The 20,012-nt window shown below is 44.8% G+C and overlaps 1 protein-coding gene across 2 annotated transcripts; it reads left to right on the top strand.

Moving 5' to 3' along the window:
• Positions 1–124: 124 nt before the first annotated feature.
• On the top strand, positions 125–19,909 carry LOC144595829 (caspase-8-like). 2 transcript variants are annotated; one of them, XM_078403557.1, is made up of 11 exons: positions 125–250; positions 1,622–1,950; positions 3,003–3,108; positions 7,186–7,318; positions 9,824–9,942; positions 12,094–12,151; positions 14,302–14,331; positions 15,591–15,655; positions 17,369–17,477; positions 17,574–18,072; positions 18,616–19,909. In XM_078403557.1, the coding sequence occupies exons 2-11, from the start codon at positions 1,634–1,636 to the stop codon at positions 18,773–18,775; spliced, it is 1,596 nt and encodes a 531-aa protein (XP_078259683.1). In that variant the 5' UTR covers positions 125–250; positions 1,622–1,633; the 3' UTR covers positions 18,776–19,909. The 2 variants fall into 2 exon arrangements, with proteins under 2 accessions (XP_078259683.1, XP_078259682.1); XM_078403556.1 differs by having other exon boundaries at positions 17,366–17,477.
• Positions 19,910–20,012: the final 103 nt, after the last annotated feature.

Here is a 20,012-nt window from a genome sequence, read left to right as displayed (position 1 = left end):
GAATGTCCTTAGCTGACACCTCTGTCTGCTTTGCGGTTTGAAATGAGCGGGGTTTATGCCGTGCAGATTGGTGGGGTTTTACGCCGTGCATATTGGTGGGCGGCTTTAGCTCAGTGCTTACTGATGGGCAGTTTGGTGCGGAGGTTCCCGCCTCTCGGCGACGTAATGACTCGGCCGATCTGACGACTCTTCCGCGTTTACCAAGAAGTGAGGCCGCAGCTCAGTGCATCGGTCCCGGGTCTAGCACCAGGTGAGCACCGGTCTCTGCTCCTCAGGCCGCCAGCCGTTTGCCCGGGTCCGGACCCAGGTGAACCGTGGCCTCCGTCGCATGGGTCGGCTCGGAACCCCGGGCTGAGATCAGGGCCGTTTTTACAGCATTATGGGCCCCCGGGCAAAGCAGTGTACTGGGGTCCCTACCGTTACTCTCCCCCACCCCCCTTTCCCTACCAGCCCCCCCCCCCTGTCGTGCCGGCGAAAAGCACTTAGCGATGAACTTAGGGTGCTACATTGTTGCGAAAAACACTTACAGATCGCTGTGAGAAGCACTTAGTGACCGAAAATGTTGCGAAAAAAGCACTTATTGAACCTACATTTTTAAAGTAGTATTTATTTATTGCAAGTCACTTAACATACACAGATCATGGGGCCCCTATGCTCGTGGGCCCCCGGGCAAGTGCCCATCAGGCCCATGCGTTAAGACGGCCCTGGCTGAGACTGCGGGTGGCATCGATTTTCCGACCTCGGGTCTGGAACCTGGTCGTGGGACGAGCAGTAAGTGGAGTCAGGACTCCTGCTCCTGGGGGTAGACACAGTGCTGGAGTAACTCAGCGGGACAGACAGCAACTCTGGAGAAAAGGGATAGGTGACCTTTCGGGTCGGGACCCTTCTTCAGACTGAAAGTGGGCGGGGGGTGGAATGTGGAAAGAGGTGAGAAAAGATCAGGACAGGGTTGTGGTTGTGCCACGGTAGGGCCATGTTGGCCGGGGAAGCTGTGATCTCAAGAGGGGTACAGTGGAGCGAACTATGGAACTGGTTACACGACGAGGATGGAGGAAGGGAGCAAGAAGGGAGATGAGTGTTAGTAGAAGTTACTTACAATTAAAGGATTTAACGTTCATACCGCTGGGCTGTAAGCTACCCAAGCGAAATATGAGGTGCTGTTCCTCCAATGTGCGTGTGGCCTCACTCTGGCAAAAGAGGAGGCCCAGGACAGAAAGGTCAGTACGGGAAAGGGAAGTTGAAATGATTGGCAACCGGGAGATCCCGCAGGAATCGGTGGACTGAGGGTAAAGAGGCCCCTGGGTGGGTTGGAGAGAGGGAACAGCCAGGTGACCCTTCAGACTGAAGAGGGGTCCCAACCCGAGACGTCCTCTGTCCATTTATCTCCGCTTATTTTGCCTGACCCGCTGAGTTCCTACGGCACTTGTTTGTATTTTAGTCAAGGGTGTTCCTCCTCGTTTCAGCTCGCTGGCGCCTAGGTGGGTTAGAGAGAGGGAACAAGGCTTGGGTCAGGTGAGGAATAAGTGGGGGGGAAATTTGGCACGGGGGATAATGATTCATGAGACAATGTGTGTTTGCAGTGGTGAATTTACTGTCTGCATTGTGGATTTCTCCCTTTTAGGTCTTGGGTGCGATGGATTCTGCTGATTTTAAGTTGAATACACTTCTCATTGACATCAGTGCGAACTTGGGCTCTGATGAACTGAAGGCCATGAAGTTCCTTTGCCGAGATTTATTGAGCATCAACCAGCTTGACAAGGCTGATTCTGGGCTTGGTCTTTTCCAGGCTCTGCAGGAGCAGGGCTTCATCGATGTGCCTGACTGTTTCATTGTTGCGGAGCTGCTGTACTGTATCAAACAGTTCAGGCTCTTGAATAGGATGAACTATAACAAACAACAGGTTTGCAAGGAGTTGAAGAATCCGGGAAGGGCCAGGGTTTCATCATACAGGTGAGCAAAGGCTTGTGTAATGTGGCAAACACCATCACTTCCTCCACATATCATATCATATCATATCATATATATACAGCCGGAAACAGGCCTTTTCGGCCCTCCAAGTCCGTGCCGCCCAGTGATCCCCGCACATTAACACTATCCTACACCCACTAGGGACAATTTTCACATTTTACCCAGCCAATTAACCTACATACCTGTACGTCTTTGGAGTGTGGGAGGAAACCGAAGATCTCGGAGAAAACCCACGCAGGTCACGGGGAGAACGTACAAACTCCTTACAGTGCAGCACCCGTAGTCAGGATCGAACCTGAGTCTCCGGCGCTGCATTCGCTGTAAAGCAGCAACTCTACCGCTGCGCTACCGTGATATCCTTCCTTTGTCCCGCCCCCCTGACATCAGTCTGAGGAAGGGTCTCGACTGGAAACGTCACCCATTCCTTCTCTCCTGAGATGCTGCCTGACCTGCTGAGTTACTCCAGCATTTTGTGAAATAAATCACCTCCTCCTGTTTACCTTAGGCAAGTAAACATTGGCAGATACTGGGGCTGTGGAGGTCTCATTCTTAGCTATTTTTCAGCAGAGTTGCCAGTTGTAAACCAGCATGTAGTTGCCTTGAGAACATTTAATGGTTCAGAATGTAAAGGGCTTTGCTTCAAATCGTACGCATGTAGGAAGCGAACTGGAACTGGGGAAGTGAATTATTGCTTCTGACTTTTCCTGTAAAAGTCCAACAAACTAATTGATAGGACGGTTTGAAGGGAGCTTTGATATTTATCCAGCCACTGCTGTTGCTGTCGGGGCGCGTTTCATGTAGCAACAAAGAGGAAACTATGTTGCATTTAATCTTGCCTGTTACCTATCCCACGAGCATTTTGAATGCCATAAAAAGCTTTAATTTATAGACTGTTTTTCTAATTTCTTCAGTACATTGGTGCTGAGCTTGATATTACTGGCAGGACTGGGGGGAATTCTGCTCCACTCTGCCCAGTCCCAATTTCTTTCTATTTTGACAAATCTTTCATAATGTAAACTTACTTCTAATTGCAGACAGCTTTTGTTTGATGTGTCAGAGGACATTACTACGAAGGATTTGGAGATTGTAAAACATTTCTTGCTTCAATACTTGTCTAAATCCAAGCTGGAAAACATCAAGGTGCGTACAATGGATGTGCCTTATCTGGTGTCCAACACATTGACCTAAGATTTCTTGTCTCTAATGTTGTATTTTATGGCACAGAAAGAGCACTTTTAGCCTGCTATTCCAATGCCCGCTCTCAGAAAGACATTTCCTATATCTCGTTCCCTCGCCCTTTCATCAGGTCTAGTTTCACTTTCAGAAGACGTGTTCATCTGCTTTGCTTTAAAATTATGTGATGGATTCTGCTTCTTTCCTCTTTCTTTAGGTCTTCCCCGATGTCCCCAAGCTTCTGGAAATAACAATGTTCCCCTGATGTTCCCTTTTTGCTCAAATTAAGGCTGTCTTAGTATTGCTTCCAACAAACAAAAAAATTGGTTCTTGCTTGTTTTATATGATCTCAGGAATTGCCACCAGTTCCTTATCTCTCCTCATAACCCAAAGCTTCTCATCTCTGGGATCAGTTCAGTGCATCTTTCTAAAGTGGTGATGACGTGCAGGAACTTTGGAAGACAGCAGGGAGGATAGTGAAACCATTTTGGATGACACAGATTAGTGGTATTGGCAGACGAGGGGCCATGTGCCAGTTAAGCTAAAATACAAGATTGCCTTTTTGTTTAAGGAAAAGCAAGGAATGGGAGTCTACACTTAACAGAAAGACTCTGAAAGATGTGCATGATCAAAAGACCACAGGTTCATCAATGTAATTCCATGAAAGTGAGAGTAGAAAGACACATCACAATAGTGATGCACAATTAAAAATTTTAATAGAGTGGATCAAAGTACCTGAATTATCTAGAGATACCAGATATGTTTATCTTTGCTTCTGAGAAGGAATGAGAGATGCATATGTTATGAGAGTAGAAATTATTTTATTGCTATATAAATCCGGGTGCAATAAAAATCCTAATTCATATGAAGTTCAAATTGTAAACAGTATACATACAATAATGATAAACACAGCAATAAATCCATTGACTTTAGACACAAAATGTGGAATAACTCAGCAGGACAGGCAGCATCTCTGGAGAGAAGGAATGGGTGATGTTTCGGGTCGAGACCCTTGTTGACGAGTGCAAGACAGCAGAACAATGAGATTGCAGTGCAAAAACTTAGTGCAAAAAATATTGAGATACAATAATGAAATAACTGAACGGGGTAAGGTTAAGAGTAAGTACATGTGGCATCACCTGCAGGAATGGGCTGTGAGAGGTGATTGATAATAGGTGCAGGAGTAGGCCATTTGGCCCTTCGAGCCAGCACCGCCATTCAATGTGATCATGGCTGATCATCCACAATCAGTACCCCGTTCCTGCCCTCTCCCCATACCCCCTGACTCCACTATCATTAAGAACTCTATCCAACTCTCTCTTGAAAGCATTCAGAGAATTGGCCTCCACTGCCTTCTGAGGCAGAGAATTCCACAGATTTACAACACTGTACCTACATGCTTACTTTCAGTGACTGATGAACAAGAACACCCAGATATCTTTGACTTCCCCTTTTCCTAACTTGACACCATTCAGATAATAATCTGCCTTCCTGTTCTTACCACTAAAGTGGATAACCTCACATTTATCCACATTAAACTGCATCTGCCATGCATCTACCCACTCACACAACATGTCCAAGTCACCCTGCATCCTCATAGCATCCTCCTCACAGTTCACACTACCACCCAGCTTTGTGTCATCTGCAAATTTGCTAATGTTACTTTTAATCCCTTCATCTAAGTCATTAATGTATATTGTAAATAGCTGCGGTCCCAGCACCGAGCCTTGCAGTATCCCACTAGTCACGGCCTGCCGTTCTGAAAGGGACCCCTTAATCCCTACTCTTTGTTTCCTGTCTGCCAACCAATTTTCTATCCATGTCAGTACCCTACCCCCAATACCATGTGCTCTAATTTTGCCCACTAATCTCCTATGTGGGACCTTATCAAAAGCTTTCTGAAAGTTCAGATACACTACATCCACTGGCTCTTCCTTGTCCATTTTCCTAGTTACATCCTCTTCAGGAGTCAGATAGCAATGGGAAATAACCTGTTTCATTAACCTAGATGTCTGCTTTCACGCTCCTGCATCTTTTCCACAATATCCATCACAATACTCCCAGCCTTCCTGATGTACTGAATCGTGAAGATGGACTGGATAGAAGGAAGTGATGAGCCTAATTGACTGCTGTGTTCACCACTTTCTGTAAATTCAGATAATCAAGACCAGAGCAGCTGCCATACCTGGCTGAGGTCCATCATGTCAGAATACATTCAGTAGTGCACTTGTAGAAGTGGAGAGAATCCTCACGGACTCTTCTCGGATGCCTAAAAAAGCAAATATGATGATGTGCTTTCTTTGCCACTGCATCAGTGTGAAGGGACCAGGTTAGTTTGTTGGCGAAATGGATGACTCCGATCATGAAGCTGTTGACCATCGCAGCAGCAGATCTGTTAACAAGGACAGTGTTGTTTTCATTCCCTTGCATTCTTGGGTCAACAACCAACTCTTGTCTTGCTGATGATAAGGGCTAGGTTGATGTCTCGACATTCTGCCACACGGTTCTCGGTCTCTTTCCTGTGCGTTGACTCATCATTGTGGATCTGCTGACAATCGTGGTATAATTGGCAAACAGTCGTTGACATTATACTTGGCCATAGAGTCAAGGGTGTACAAGGAGTAGACTAGGGAAATGATCTCTTCATCCTTTCGATAACCATCTTCGCTGTGTACAATGCCACCCACTTTCATGTCATCATCAAAATTACTACTCGTACCTTGTGCAGTTGCATGCAAATTGTTGATATAAACCACAAACAGCAAAAGACCCAGCCCCAATCCCTGAGACACACCACAAGCTTCCAGTCTGAGGTGCTCTGGTTTCCTTGCAGATCCCAGAGATGTGTGAATTTGTAGGTTGATTGAACTCTGTAAATTGCCTCTGGTGTGTCGGGTGACAATAGACAATAGACAATAGGTGCAGGAGTAGGCCATTCTGCCCTTCGAGCCAGCACCGCCATTCAATGCGATCATGGCTGATCACTCTCAATCAGTACCCCGTTCCTGCCTTCTCCCCATACCCCCTCACTCCACTATCCTTAAGAGCTCTATCCAGCTCTCTCTTGAAAGCATCCAACGAACTGGCCTCCACTGCCTTCTGAGGCAGAGAATTCCACACCTTCACCACTCTCTGACTGAAAAAGTTCTTCCTCATCTCCGTTCTAAATGGCCTACCCCTTATTCTTAAACTGTGGCCCCTTGTTCTGGACTCCCCCAACATTGGGAACATGTTTCCTGCGTCTAATGTGTCCAATCCCCTAATTATCTTATATGTTTCAATAAGATCCCCCCTCATCCTTCTAAATTCCAGTGTATACAAGCCCAATCGCTCCAGCCTTTCAACATACGACAGTCCCGCCATTCCGGGAATTAACCTAGTGAACCTACGCTGCACGCCCTCCATAGCAAGAATATCCTTCCTCAAATTTGGAGACCAAAACTGCACACAGTACTCCAGGTGCGGTCTCACCAGGACCCGGTACAACTGTAGAAGGACCTCTTTGCTCCTATACTCAACTCCTCTTGTTATGAAGGCCAACATTCCATTGGCTTTCTTCACTGCCTGCTGTACCTGCATGCTTCCTTTCATTGACTGATGCACTAGGACACCCAGATCTCGTTGAACTCCCCCTCCTCCTAACTTGACAGGGTGTGGATGAGAAAGTGGGATAATATAATCTCTAAACTAAACTCATCTCAAATTAATTCCAGGCTTCCTGCAATGCTGTGGGGGTGAGTCTTTCCTCTCCCTAGTTGTCCATACATCATTGCAACCGCCTTTAACTTTATAGATGGACAGCCTAATCTTGCCTGTGCTCCTTGAAGAATAGTTTACAATAAATTGCATAATCTACAATGGCCTGCCATGCCTCTCCTTACAAAGATAATCGCTAGTCATATCTGCCCTAATATTAAATTACTGAACGTTCAACATGAAGACGTTGCACCAAGAGAAGTCAGCATGATTTTAACCTGATAAACTCTTACTGAAAGTTTGTTGTCTATTGTCTATTGTTGTGTGACACTGAGGTCTCTTCCACAGGCCATGCTGGATGCCCTTGTTGAAATGGAGAAGGAAGGATTGCTGGAAAAAGATGACACCGGGCTACTAGAGGACATATGCAAAAAACTTGGGGATGAATTGGTGTCCAAGTTTGAATGTTACCGACGGGAAGGTAATGTTCATCCACCACAACCTCATTCCTACTGAGAGAAACGGACAGAATGGTTCTGAGAGGGCCTTGGATAATTGTAAAACAAATGACAACACTGATTTACTGCTTTAAAGATAACACCTTCTTTGTTTATATTGAAGAATCAATGTCTCCAGAGAACATGCTCACAATTTTGAACTCTTGGGGAGAGGATTCAGAAATCAAAGGTGCAAAGGAATTTGGGAGTGCTGGCTCACAATTCCCAAAACATTAATTTGCAGGTTGAGTCGGTAGTAAGGAAGGCAAATGCAATGTTAGCATTCATTTTGAGAGAACTAGAATATAAAAGCAGGGATGTAATGCTAAGGCTTTGTAGAGCACTGATCAGACTGCATTTGGAGTATTGTGAACAGTTTTGGGCCCCATATCTGAGGATGGATGTGCTAGGTTTAGAGAAGGTCCATGGAAGGTTTATAACAATGATCCAGGAATGGTTGGGTTTACATATGATTAGCGTTTGACGGCTCTGGGCCTGTACTCGCTGGAGTTTAGAAGTGTGAGGGGCGACCTCATTGAAACCTAGCGAATAATGAAAGACCTGGATAGAGTGGGTGTGGCGAGGATGTTTCTGCTAGTGGGAGAGTCTTATCTCAGAATAAAAGGACCTTTAGAAAGATCCTTAAAAATACCCATTTAGGCTTTAAAAACACCAACTTACTTAGACAGCCATCCGTGGCAATTAATTCCTCAGATTCACCACTCTTAGGCTAAAGAAATTGCTCCTCATATATATGAGGAGGAATTTCTTTAGCCTAAGAGTGGTGAATCAGTGGAATTAATTGCCACAGACGGCTGAGGAGTCTAAGTAAGTGGGTATTTTTAATGCGGACATTGATAGGTTCTTGATCAGTAATGGCATCAATGGTTACGGGAAGAAGGGGGTTGGGAGGGAAAGATAGGTCTGCCATGATTGAATGGCGGAGTAGACTTGATGGGCCAAATTGCATAATTTTGCTCCTATTAACTTATTAACTCTCCCTGCCCAGAGTTGCAAATCATCAGGGACTTCTGATAATCTCTATTTCCAATGTGGCAGAGGGTCCCAAGGAAATTAATTCTGGGCAGAGTGAGAGCAGTGGGTTGTTTAGGAAGCAGGACATTGTCAAGTCAAGTCAAGTCAATTTTATTTGTATAGCACATTTAAAAACAACCCACGTTGACCAAAGTGCTGTACATTTGATTAGGTTCCAATAGAAAAAAAAAATGAAAACATACAGTAGCACGCAAACAGTTCACAGCGCCTCCTCAATGAGCCTCAAACGCTAGGGAGTAGAAATATGTTTTGAGCCTGGACTTAAAGGAGTCGATGGAGGGGGCAGTTCTGATCGGGAGAGGGATGCTGTTCCACAGTCTAGGAGCTGCAACCGCAAAAGCGCGGTCACCCCTGAGTTTAAGCCTAGACCGCGGGATAGTGAATAGCCCCAAGTCGGCCGATCTGAGGGACCTGGAGTTAGAGAGGGGGGTTAGAAGATTTTTGATGTAGGGGGGGGAGTGTCCATTTAGGGCTTTATACGTGAATAGGAGGAGCTTGAAGTTGATTCTGTACCGTACAGGGAGCCAGTGGAGAGAGGCCAGAATCGGGGTGATGTGGTCCCTTTTACGGGTACCCGTCAGGAGTCTCGCTGCGGCGTTTTGGACCAGTTGCAGGCGGGACAGGGAAGATTGGCTGATCCCAGTGTATAGGGAGTTGCAGTAGTCTAGGCGGGAGGAAATGAAAGCGTGAATGATTTTTTCTGTGTCGTCGAATTTGAGGAAAGGTTTGATTTTAGCTATGGTTCGAAGTTGGAAGAAGCTGGCTTTTACCACAGCGTTGACTTGCTTATCAAATTTTAATGCAGAGTCAAATATCATTGGACAGCAGACTGTAGGGCCCAGGGGAATGCAGGGGGAAGCAGGACAGTGCTAGTATGAAGCAGACACATAGGTTCACTGGGACTTTGAGGAATGAGTGGCAGGTGGTGAAAAGCTTGTGAGTATACAGTGGTAAAGAGATAATGTGTGGTGGTTTTGGATGCCGGGCAGTGGTCAGGAGCAAGGCGGCAAGAGTGTGCAGGGGACAGTGGCCATCCCGTTCTGGCCAGTGGCACGTGGTGATGGTAGGTCCTTGAGTGATGTGTACCATGTGGTGGGCAATGACCAATGATGGGGAAGGATGTTATGGGCAAGGAGTGGATGGTGGATGCTGGGTCGAGTATCCAGATGCCAGGTAGCTGACTGGTTCTCCTCATGAGACAGTTAAGACTGGCGGTCCTGCGACACCCCCAGGTTGTGTCAGGCACCCTCGCCCTGTTTGTTCATCGGGGCCATGCGTTGGAGAGTTTCCCCTGTGCTTACACGGATCCCAATTTCAAAATCAGTGGCTGCTGACCTCTACGACTACACCCTCCCTGAATCCAGCTGGGCTGTTTATACTGAAATGCAGACACTTCACGATTTTATTGTTTGTTTTTATCTGTGTTCATTTAGATAGGAGTCAGGACAGGATATCTGTTCCCTTGTTGACTCCAACTCCTGAGACCAATTCTCCAGGGACCTCCGAAGTGCCACAGTCTCCTGTCTCTTTGCCACAGGAGCTGCTGTCCCCTGTGAGTACATCAATACTTATGTGTCCTTGTAAATTTCCCCGGTGTGGGACGAATAAAGGAATATATTATTAATACATTCTTATGCCTTTTGCAGATTGCTGCAGTAACACTAAGTGCCCTATGAAATCATTCATTACCCACTTTTCACTACATAACTTGTTAATGCCATTTGTTGACAAAAATATGCCAGTCTTGGATGAATAAATAAAGATAGGACCAAACCTCAACCAATGTGCATAAAAGTGCTTCCTAACTTTCCACCTGAAGTCTTGCCTCTAAATTTTCTACTCCAATCCTGGATTTGCCAACTGGCAGACACAGGTAGTGTCATACAGCAAGACATTTGGCCCTTTGGCTCAAATTGTCCATGCAGACCAAGACACCTCATCTAAGCAAGTCCCATGTGCCTGCATTTGGCCTTTATCCCTCTGGACCTTTCCTGTCAATGTACTTATCCAAGGAACTATAAAGTATAGGAAGGAACTGCAGATGCTGCGTTAAACCAAAAATGGACACGAAATGCTGGAGTAACTTAGCAGGATAGGCAGCATCTCTGGAGAGAAGGAATGGGTGACGTTTAGAGTCTGAAGAAGAATCTTGACCTGAAACGTCACCCATTCCTTCTCTCCAGAGATGCTGCCTGTCCCGCTGAGTTACTCCAGCATTTTGTGTCTTATCAAGGAACTATAAATGATGTTATAGTACCTGCCTCAATTACCCCCCCCCCCCCCCGTGGCAGTTTGCTCCATACACCCACCACCCTCTGAATGCAAAAGTTGCTTCTCGGGTTCCTGTTATATCTTACCCCTTAAACCTATGCCCTCTGGTTCTTGATTCCCCGAACCCTTGGAAAAAGATTGTGCATTCACCCTGTCGGTTTATTGAACGAAAGAAAACTTATTTTCCATTGCATCTGTAAAAATAATGCATGTATCATCACTTCACTTTCCACCTTTTGTGAGTAAAAACTTGGTTTCTGCAATCGGGCAGTTTATCATCCTTGTAAATCTATATTGCATTCATCCAAAACCAATTTATCCTTTCTGAGGTGTAGTGTGGTGTCCAGAATTGCTGACAATACTCTAGTTGTGATTTTGGTATTTTTCTGTATCTCTCCATGCCACTTTAATAACTTTGTCCCTTTGATCCACGTTCATACTAACTTTTTAATATTTAAAAAACATTGTATTCCATCATTTTAAGTTCAAATTGGATGATTTGATATATGCTATGATTTTATTGATTTAATGCTTCCATCGATTGTTTATGGGGCCACCAATCTTTGTGATAAAGAGAAACTTGGAGAATAGTCTCACATAGTCTCATAGAGGCTGTTCAGTGCAGGTTCACGAGGTTAATCCCCGGGATGGCGAGATTGTCATATGAGGAAAGATTGGAAAGACTGGGCTTGTATTTACTGGAATTTAGAAAGATGAGAGGGGATCTTATAGAAACGTATAAAATTATAAAAGGACTGGACAGGCTAGATGCAGGAAAAATGTTGCCAGTGTTGGGGGATTCAACAACCAGCGACCACAGTCTACGAATAAAGGGGAGGCCATTTAAAACTGAGATGAGAAAAAGCTTTTTCACCCAGAGAGTTGTGAATTTGTGGCATTATCTGCCACAGAAGGCAGTGGAGGCCAATTCACAGGATGAATTTAAAAGAGAGTTAGATAGGGCTCTCGGGGCTAGCGGAATCAAGGGATATGGGGAGAAGGCAGGCATGGGTTATTGATTGTGGATGATCAGCCATGATCACAATGAATGGCAGTGCTGGCTCGAAGGGCCAAATGGCCTCCTCCTGCACCTATTTTCTATGTTTCTATCTTATTAAATTGGTTCATACATATGATGACGTGCAACACATTCTCGAGAATTCATCACCTCGTGTCAATCGGGAACCTGCCCACTTTCCCCTCTATTAATTTGTCTCCTACCACTCACTGTTTCCTAATGTCAATAACTAACAATATCTTCTGAATGCTTTCTAAAGGTACTTGAGCAAAGGGCTAGCTGAAAACTGGGCACCCGGGACGCTACCCTAAACCATTCCCTTTGTACTTCTCCTGCTGATTATTCATCTAGTGGTTTTGAGTTGCATTTTAGATTCTTGCATTAAACATCAATGCCTTTTCCTCTTCTATGCAGGAACTGAGAAGATCTCCCAGTTCAAGGTCACTACAGAATTCAATGTCACAACTTTCTGGTGCGTAAAATTAAATTGTCGGGATCCATTCAGTAGTTTGGAAGCTTTTGTTTATTTTCCAACTGCATCAAATCGATCTGAAGTATCCAGCCTGTTAGAGTAGTAACAATAGTAGCAATAATGCTAATTGTATATCGTAAGAATGGTAGAGAATAGTAGTAAAGGGTGCAGGAATGTTATCGAGTATGTTATTGAGTACCAATAGTATTCAGTATTTGTGAGTCCAGGGCCATCAGTGTGTAACACTGGCAGCTCTGATCTGACTATATCCATCGAGGTGGGGTACTGAAGAACATTTGTTGCTCTTGACATAACACATTATCTCCTGGTAGATAAAGTTTTGTCATTGTGTAATACTGGGAAAGATTACTGGACTGTCACCATGTAATTAGCAATGTTATTGCTGAGAACGTGACTGTCAATGCAAAATATTGTCTTGGGTTAATATATTGGATTGCTTTGGTGCTTCCTGCACTTGTGTACAACCCAAAAATGCCATTACCTATTTCTATGTTTCTATGGTGTTCTCACTTTCACTGGGTCCTTGGCTCACTCTTTCCTTTCTTTACATATGTTTTATACAATGACAGACCTCTACCCAGGCAACAGCTTTATAGTGACACCAATGTCATGTACCAGGCCTGCATCTCGTAATGCATTTGATTCTCAATGTTCCCAAGAATTTGGACCTTTGTTATACAGTGAGAGTCAAACACCATTAAACTCTCGCAGCTAATTTGACTCCATCTCCCATCGTTTCCATTCCATTCTGCTGGTTTCTTTGTCTCCTTCATATCAGCTTGGATGATGAGATTTTCCACATCATGTCTTTCAGATGATCTTCATCTTTTTCCTTAATTATCGCATCCCTTCATCGTGGTTGACAGGCTCTCGACTTGTTTCCTCTATTTCCTGCACTTGCTCCCTCACCACCTAACCACAACAAAAATGAGGTTCCATTTGGCCTTAACTCCCACTACACCAGCCAACACATTCGATAAATAACTGCTGGATCCAAATGGATCCCACCACCAGACACCTTTCTTTCTGCATTCAATATTTTGGTATATACTGCATTCAGCACACACCACGTGTGGAGAAACCAAAGGCAGATGGATGACTGTTTTACAGGACACCTCAACTAGGTGATCTTGAGCTTCTAGCCACTGTAATTATCTTTCCTGCACCCACTCCCTCCTTGCTATCTTCAACCTCCTACATTGCTCCAATGAGCAATTGGAGATTTTCCCAAGAGCAGTATCTCATATTCTAACAGCATCCAATCATTGATACTCCCTTTGTTCTCGCCATCCTCCTGACAATTTAAAATACACATTTTTACATGAGCGTTTGACGGCACTGGGCCTGTACTCACTGGAGTTTAAAAGGATGTGGGGGGGGGGCTCATTGAAATTTACCGAATAGTTAAAGTAATAATTTAGTACCTCACCTACATCCTCTGTCTCCAAGCGTAAATTCCCTCCTTTATCCTTAAGTCTTGCCTTTACCCTGATTATGCTCTTGTTTCTAATAATATAATATACATATAAAAGATTTGGTGTTTGTCTTTAATTTGATTCACCAATGGCATTTCCTGGTCCCTTTTGGCTCTTCTATTTGTCCACTCCAGTTATTTGCTGCTTGTTTTATAAGATCTTTCTAAATCTTAAATGGGCTTCACTTTTCTTTTCGACCAAACTTACAACCTGTTTGGTCATCCAAGGTCTCCTTAGCCCATCTTGAACTCTGATCAGCTGACTTTTAAACGAGACATGGTTCTGCAACACCAGGATACAATACTGGTAGGTTCAAGTCAGTTTTATAATAGGGGGACTGCACTACAAGAACAGGACAATTGCTGCAAAATCCTGGTCTACAATGTTGAAGATCAAAAACTAAACTTGCTCAAAAACTGAAACATGAACTGGTTTTCTTTCCAAAGATGCTGCCCAACTTGCCAATTGTGGCATTTTCTGTTTTCACTCTGTTATGTAAGTGAGCAGAGGTCTGCATGTATGTCGGTGAATATGTACAGTATTTCATCCCTTGCACATATAGGAAACTGGAAATCATGAGACAAGTTGCCGCGTAGCTGACCACAGCAGTATGAGTTTGCCCCTCATCTTTGCTCTTTTCTGTTCTTATTTCAGTCTCTCAAGACAATCAAACACTTGGACAAGGTCAGTATCACCTCCATGATCATTAATGAGAGACCAGGTAATCAACCACATCTAGAAATGAAAAGAGAGTGACTGAAGAGGAAGGAAGAAAGAGTGTAGAGAGAGAGACCGTCAGAGTAAGGGGAGAGAGATTACATAGAAGGTGAGAGTGAGTTTGCCAGAAAGTGAAGGTGAGTGAAGATAGGGAGAAGGAGGATAGGTCGTGAGCAGGAAAAGTATTGCAGCACAATAACTGAGTTTTGTTTCAATTTTTTAAGTAAAAAAGATGCACCATTAAATTACAGACAGGAATCATCACGGCGAAGGAAACAGTTTCAGAATGTGAGAGGAATCAATGAGGAGATAGCTGGAAGGGCAACCTCTGATTGGTGAAAGCCCACCTGGGTTTGGGAAGATCATTTCTGCTCAATGATTTTCTGGGGAGGAGGTTGCCGACCCGATGACTGAGAGCAAGGCAGTGGATGGTATGGACGAGGTTTAGAAGTTGCACCAAACTGGAATCTGATTAACAAGTTCTTGGGTAGAGGCAGCAACATTTGTGCAAGACAAAATCACCAAGGCATTGCCAGACACTCAGTAGTGAAATTATTGGCAGAAATTACATGAACTAGGAATTGTTTAAGGTTGTCAGTGTTTTGAAAGTACATAGAAACTTTTTCATTGCACGAACAAGGAATGTAACTACATAATCAGAGCCCAGAGAGAAGTGAGGAAATGCTTCTTCACACAAAGCTGGGTAGACTTGTGGAACCCTCTCCCACAAATGCTGTAGGTGCCAACCTTGCACTGTAAAATTTGAGTTAAAGATGTTTGGTATTCAGTGATATTAAGTAGACAACCTGAATATAGTTACATGCTGACATGAAAGGTTACTGGCAGAATCTACACAAAAGGTAGTACCAGGGCAGGACCTTCACAATGAATGGTAGGGCCTTGGGGGGTGTTATTGGGCAGAGGGGTCTAGGAGTATAGGTATATACTTCCCTGATAGTGGTGTCAGAGGTTGATGATGTGGTAAAGAAGTCTTTTGGCACATTGGTCATTTGGATCCAGGCAAATTCAAGTCGAGTCTAAGGTTAAGGAGAGTAATTAAAGTTGTCAGTGGTAAAGTGGTTTTTAATAGATGGATGCGATAAGTTTGATGATAAAAAAATGTGTATGGATCAATGCCCAAATCTTTCACCCCCTGTAACACCATACCTTCAACTATGTTGCTGAGGTAGCATTTACTGATGATCTACCCATTTGTGTCTTTGCAGACCTAAGAGAGCAGGATAGCAGCGGTTCTCACGACAAGAGCATCGGGCTTGTTCCTGGTCTTCAGGTGTGGACAGGTCACTTACTATTTGCCAGTTCTCTATTCTTGTTAACTATTTCCCGTTTTGTTTCCTCAAATATTTCGATTGGATCTTGGGACTAATGATAGGATTGTGGCCTTTATCACAAGTGGATAGGAATTCAAAAGGGTGGGGGTCATTGGGGCAAGGTTTATTGTTAAAAATTATTTGGTCCTTTTCTGTTTCCCTTCTCTTTTGTGTATTCCATCTACATCTCAGGGAATAGGTTAATGATACATGTTCATTTCAGCACACTGACTCCCACAGTTATCTGAACATCTCCCACTCTGCCTCCTGAAAGGAATCCATCCTATACCCCCAGTTTCGCCTTCCTTGCATCTACTCTGGTGAGGCTTTGCACACCTGTGTCCTTCTGATGTTTTCTTTGATTATAGTTCCCATAGTTGATGGGCGTCTCCTCAATGTCGCATCTGCTCTCACCTCAGGCAGAACAAGGATGGATTCCTTGACCCCACCGGCCTCCAATTTAAACAAATCATCCTCAAATTCCAGCATCTTCAATGACATGCCACTGTTAAACAGCTTACTCCACTCTCCTTTCAGTACTATAATGAGACCATTCCCTCTCAAGCACCCTCCACTAAGCCCACGCATGTCACATCATTTACGGGATGCAGGAGACATAACAACTGCCCTTTTATCTGTTCCCATTATTCAGAAACTCAAATGATACTTCTAAATGTAGCAGCGATTCACTTGCACTTTGATTTTAGTGTCTTGCAGTTGGTGTACACGTGGTCTCTTTTACATTGTAGAAACCAAGCACAGATGGTGTGACCTCTTTGCAGAGGTAATTCAGTCTGCATCGTGACCCTGAACTTTCACCTTAATTCTCCAGCCCATTTGCAATCTGACCTCCACCTTTGGTCTTGTGCGTTACTCCAGTTGTCTTGTCTTGCACCTGGGCATGTTGCATCCCACAGAACTCTATAGCATTTCACAGTTCATGGAATTGCCTTGTTTTTGTCTCTTCCTAGAGGTGGCTTTACCTTTCAATCTGTTGCTTTTTCATTCTCTTCTATCGCAAGCAGCTAGTTTTTAAAGTAATTGTTATCATGACAACTTTAGTCTGCACCTTGTGTTTGTATTCTCTCCATTTTCTCCAGCACTCTCACGCTATGCAATTTATTGCCTGCTTATTTTCTTAGTACTATTCTGATGAGGGTTCTTGATCTGTCTAGATACTACCTGATCTGCCGAGTGCTTGCTTTTCTTAGAATGAACATTTTGTTAGTTATGTAGCTCCTTTGTTCATTTATATGAATACTGATCAACAGCCTTCTCAAAAGAAATCTCGGGCATCTAGTTTTCCCTCATCATCTTGTACAATCCCCTCTGGAGTATTGCATTAAATTAAAGCTGTTACAGCATGAACCAAGTATGGCTTTTCCAGATTGTACGATTTAACCACCTTTAAAATAATATCAATCAGTTTGCATAGATAGAGGTATAAAGAAGATTAATAGGTATCAAACTGAAATTGTTAGAATAATGAAAGGGGATGTAGGATTGTTGCGGTGGGAGGGGGTAGTTTTATGCTGGGAGAGTAAAAGGGGCTAGTAATTAAATTAATACAAGAAAGAGAAACTCCTTAAAGCTAGAATGAGGTTGTTCTGGATGATGTCAGTGAGCTCCTCTTCACGTGTGTGGGAAGTCTCATCATCTTGTTTCTGAAGCAGACTCTGGGCAGCTACAAAATGGAGAACAACCCAAGAGGCTACTGTGTCATAATCAACAACTGCACCTTTGAAAAGATGCCACTACGCAGGGGAACGGAGAAAGATGCAGGTAATGACTGGGATCTCTCTATTATTCTCCAGTCTTTGTAGATCTGCTGGGTGATGGGAGCCACAGACTCCACTGACCTTATCTGTGTCCCCACAGACCGGCTGAAGCAGATTTTCACCTGGCTGGGTTTCAAGGTGGAAATAAAGAATGACCTGCCTGCCGCAGAGATGAAAAAGAAGATGGACGAGTACCGTAGGAAGGATCACAAGCCCTACGACTGTTTTATCTGCTGCATTCTGACCCATGGTCGGAAGGGGTTCATGTGCGGGACGGACGACAGGGAGGTGGCCATTCGCGACATCACCTCCTACTTCTCGGCTTCGCAATGCCCTTCCCTCCAGAAGAAGCCCAAGGTCTTCTTCATCCAGGCGTGCCAGGGGTCGGAAAGGCAGGAAGGTGTTACAGTGGAGGAAGATGGCTTTAACCCCCTGTTGGAGGAGGATGCAGTCAGGGCCAATCGCCTCACCATCCCTGATGAGGCAGATTTCCTGCTGGGCATGGCAACAGTGGAGGGATATGCCTCCTTCCGGCACGTGCTGGAGGGCACCTGGTATATTCAGTCGCTCTGTGACAACCTGGAGGAATACTGCCCCAGGTATTCCACCCTGCCGCAGTGCCGGGCTGAATGCACTGGGATGGACGATGGGAGGGAGGAGAGGGAGTCACCAGAGTGTGTCAGGGGAATGGGGAGGGGATGAGGAGGAGAGAGCGGAAATACAGGTAAGCAAAGATAGGCACAAAGGGAGCATGGCTGAGCAAGGAATGGGGCAAGGCAGAAGAAAGGGAGGCGAGCCATCAGAGAATGAAGGAATGGGGATTGGGTTTAGGTAGGGAATGGGCATGGGAGGGTTAGTTGTGCAAATTACAATTAAGAATGGGAGGGTAGTCTCTTGCTGTGATGGGCTGGCTGACTGCAGGGAGTGGGGGTGACTTGTGGGGAGATGGAAGGCCTATCACAGAGGGGAGGTGGGGTCAGTCCACGGGAGGGGGAGCAGACAGTGGGGTGGACGGGGCCAGTCGTGGATGGGACTGGGTAGGAGGAGCCCCAGGCCTGAGCACGCGGATGGTCTTGGTACGATGGGACTGGCTGTGTTGATCAGAGCACCTCCATCTAACCGGACTCTCTCTTCCACTCTAGTGAGGACCTCCTCAGCATTCTGACCATCGTCAATAGGGACGTAAGTGAGAAAACGGATAAGAATTCCAAGACCCAAATGCCACAGCCCAGCTACACCCTCACGAAGAAACTTTACTTCCCCGTTGCAAAATGTTTCGCGGATTCCAGAAATTCCTCCTAGTTTTTCTGCACCAACGTCAGGAGCCTCGTGGACTGGTGGTCCCTCGGTGCTAAAGGATCTGGGGTGTCAGGATGTTTAGAGTCTGTGGATTCCAGCAGTGTTGATGCTGGGGAGCTGCACAGAATGATCCATGAGCCTCTGCCAGATACTTGGATGTGAAAGCTGCTCTTCAGGCTGGGTCCTGAGTGTATGTTTACAGTTCTTCCACAGATTATTTTATGATTGTACTTGGCAATATTTTCTAGCTATTATATATTTTGTAAGACATTAAAAAAATTTTTGTTGAGAATTCGAGTTTGCGAGCAGTGTTGCGTTTACGCCGTCATCTCTCGCTGTCAGTCTTACTCCTTGCTGCCCCTCCATATCACCCTCCTGGTCTCCAGTGCTGACTGCCCCATTGGATCTTTGTCACCTGTCAGCGCAGCTGAACGTGGATAGGTTATTTGACCAAGTTGGAACCAGGCCCAAAACGTCAACCATCCCAACCACTTCACACCTGCTGAGTTCCTCCAGCAGCCTGGTTTTTCTTCAGATTCCAGCATCTGCAGTTGTGTTGCCACTGCCACCACCCTGTAATTCCGTTCTCAGTCATTGTCTTGAAGATTTATTTCTTTGATTTCTCCCAATAGAACAAGGGCAGCCCAAATACTACCTCCTTTCAGGTATTGCAACTGTTCACAGCTTCAGTGACCTGGGATTGATCCTGCCCTCCGGTGCTGTATGCAGTTTGAGGAAGGACATTATTGCTATTGAGGGAGTGCAGTGTAGGTTCACCAGGTTAATTCCCAGGATGGTGGGACTGACTTATGATGAAAGAATGGGTTGACTGGGCTTGTATTCACTGGAATTTAGAAGAATGAGAGGGGATCTTATAAAACATAAAATTCCTAAAGGATTGGACAGGCTAAATGCAGGAAAAATGTTCCCGATGTTGGGGGAGTCCAGAACTAGGGGTCACAGTTTAAGAATAAGGGGTAGGCCATTTAGGACTGAGATGAGGAAAATCTTCACCCAGAGAGTTGTGAATCTGGAATTCTCTGCTACAGAAGGCAGTGGAGGCCAATTCACTGGATGTTTAAGAGATAGTTAGATTTAGCTCTTAGAGCTAAAGGAATTAAGGGAAAAAGCAGGAATGGGGTACTGATTTTATATGATCAGCCATGATCGTATTGAATGGCGGTGCTGGCTCTAAGGGCTGAATGGCCTACTGCACCTATTTTTCTATGTTTACATATTG

Source organism: Rhinoraja longicauda, chromosome 8 (genome assembly GCF_053455715.1).
Source record: "Rhinoraja longicauda isolate Sanriku21f chromosome 8, sRhiLon1.1, whole genome shotgun sequence".
Taxonomy (NCBI): domain Eukaryota; kingdom Metazoa; phylum Chordata; class Chondrichthyes; order Rajiformes; family Arhynchobatidae; genus Rhinoraja; species Rhinoraja longicauda.
This window is presented reverse-complemented; position numbering and strand designations above follow the sequence as displayed.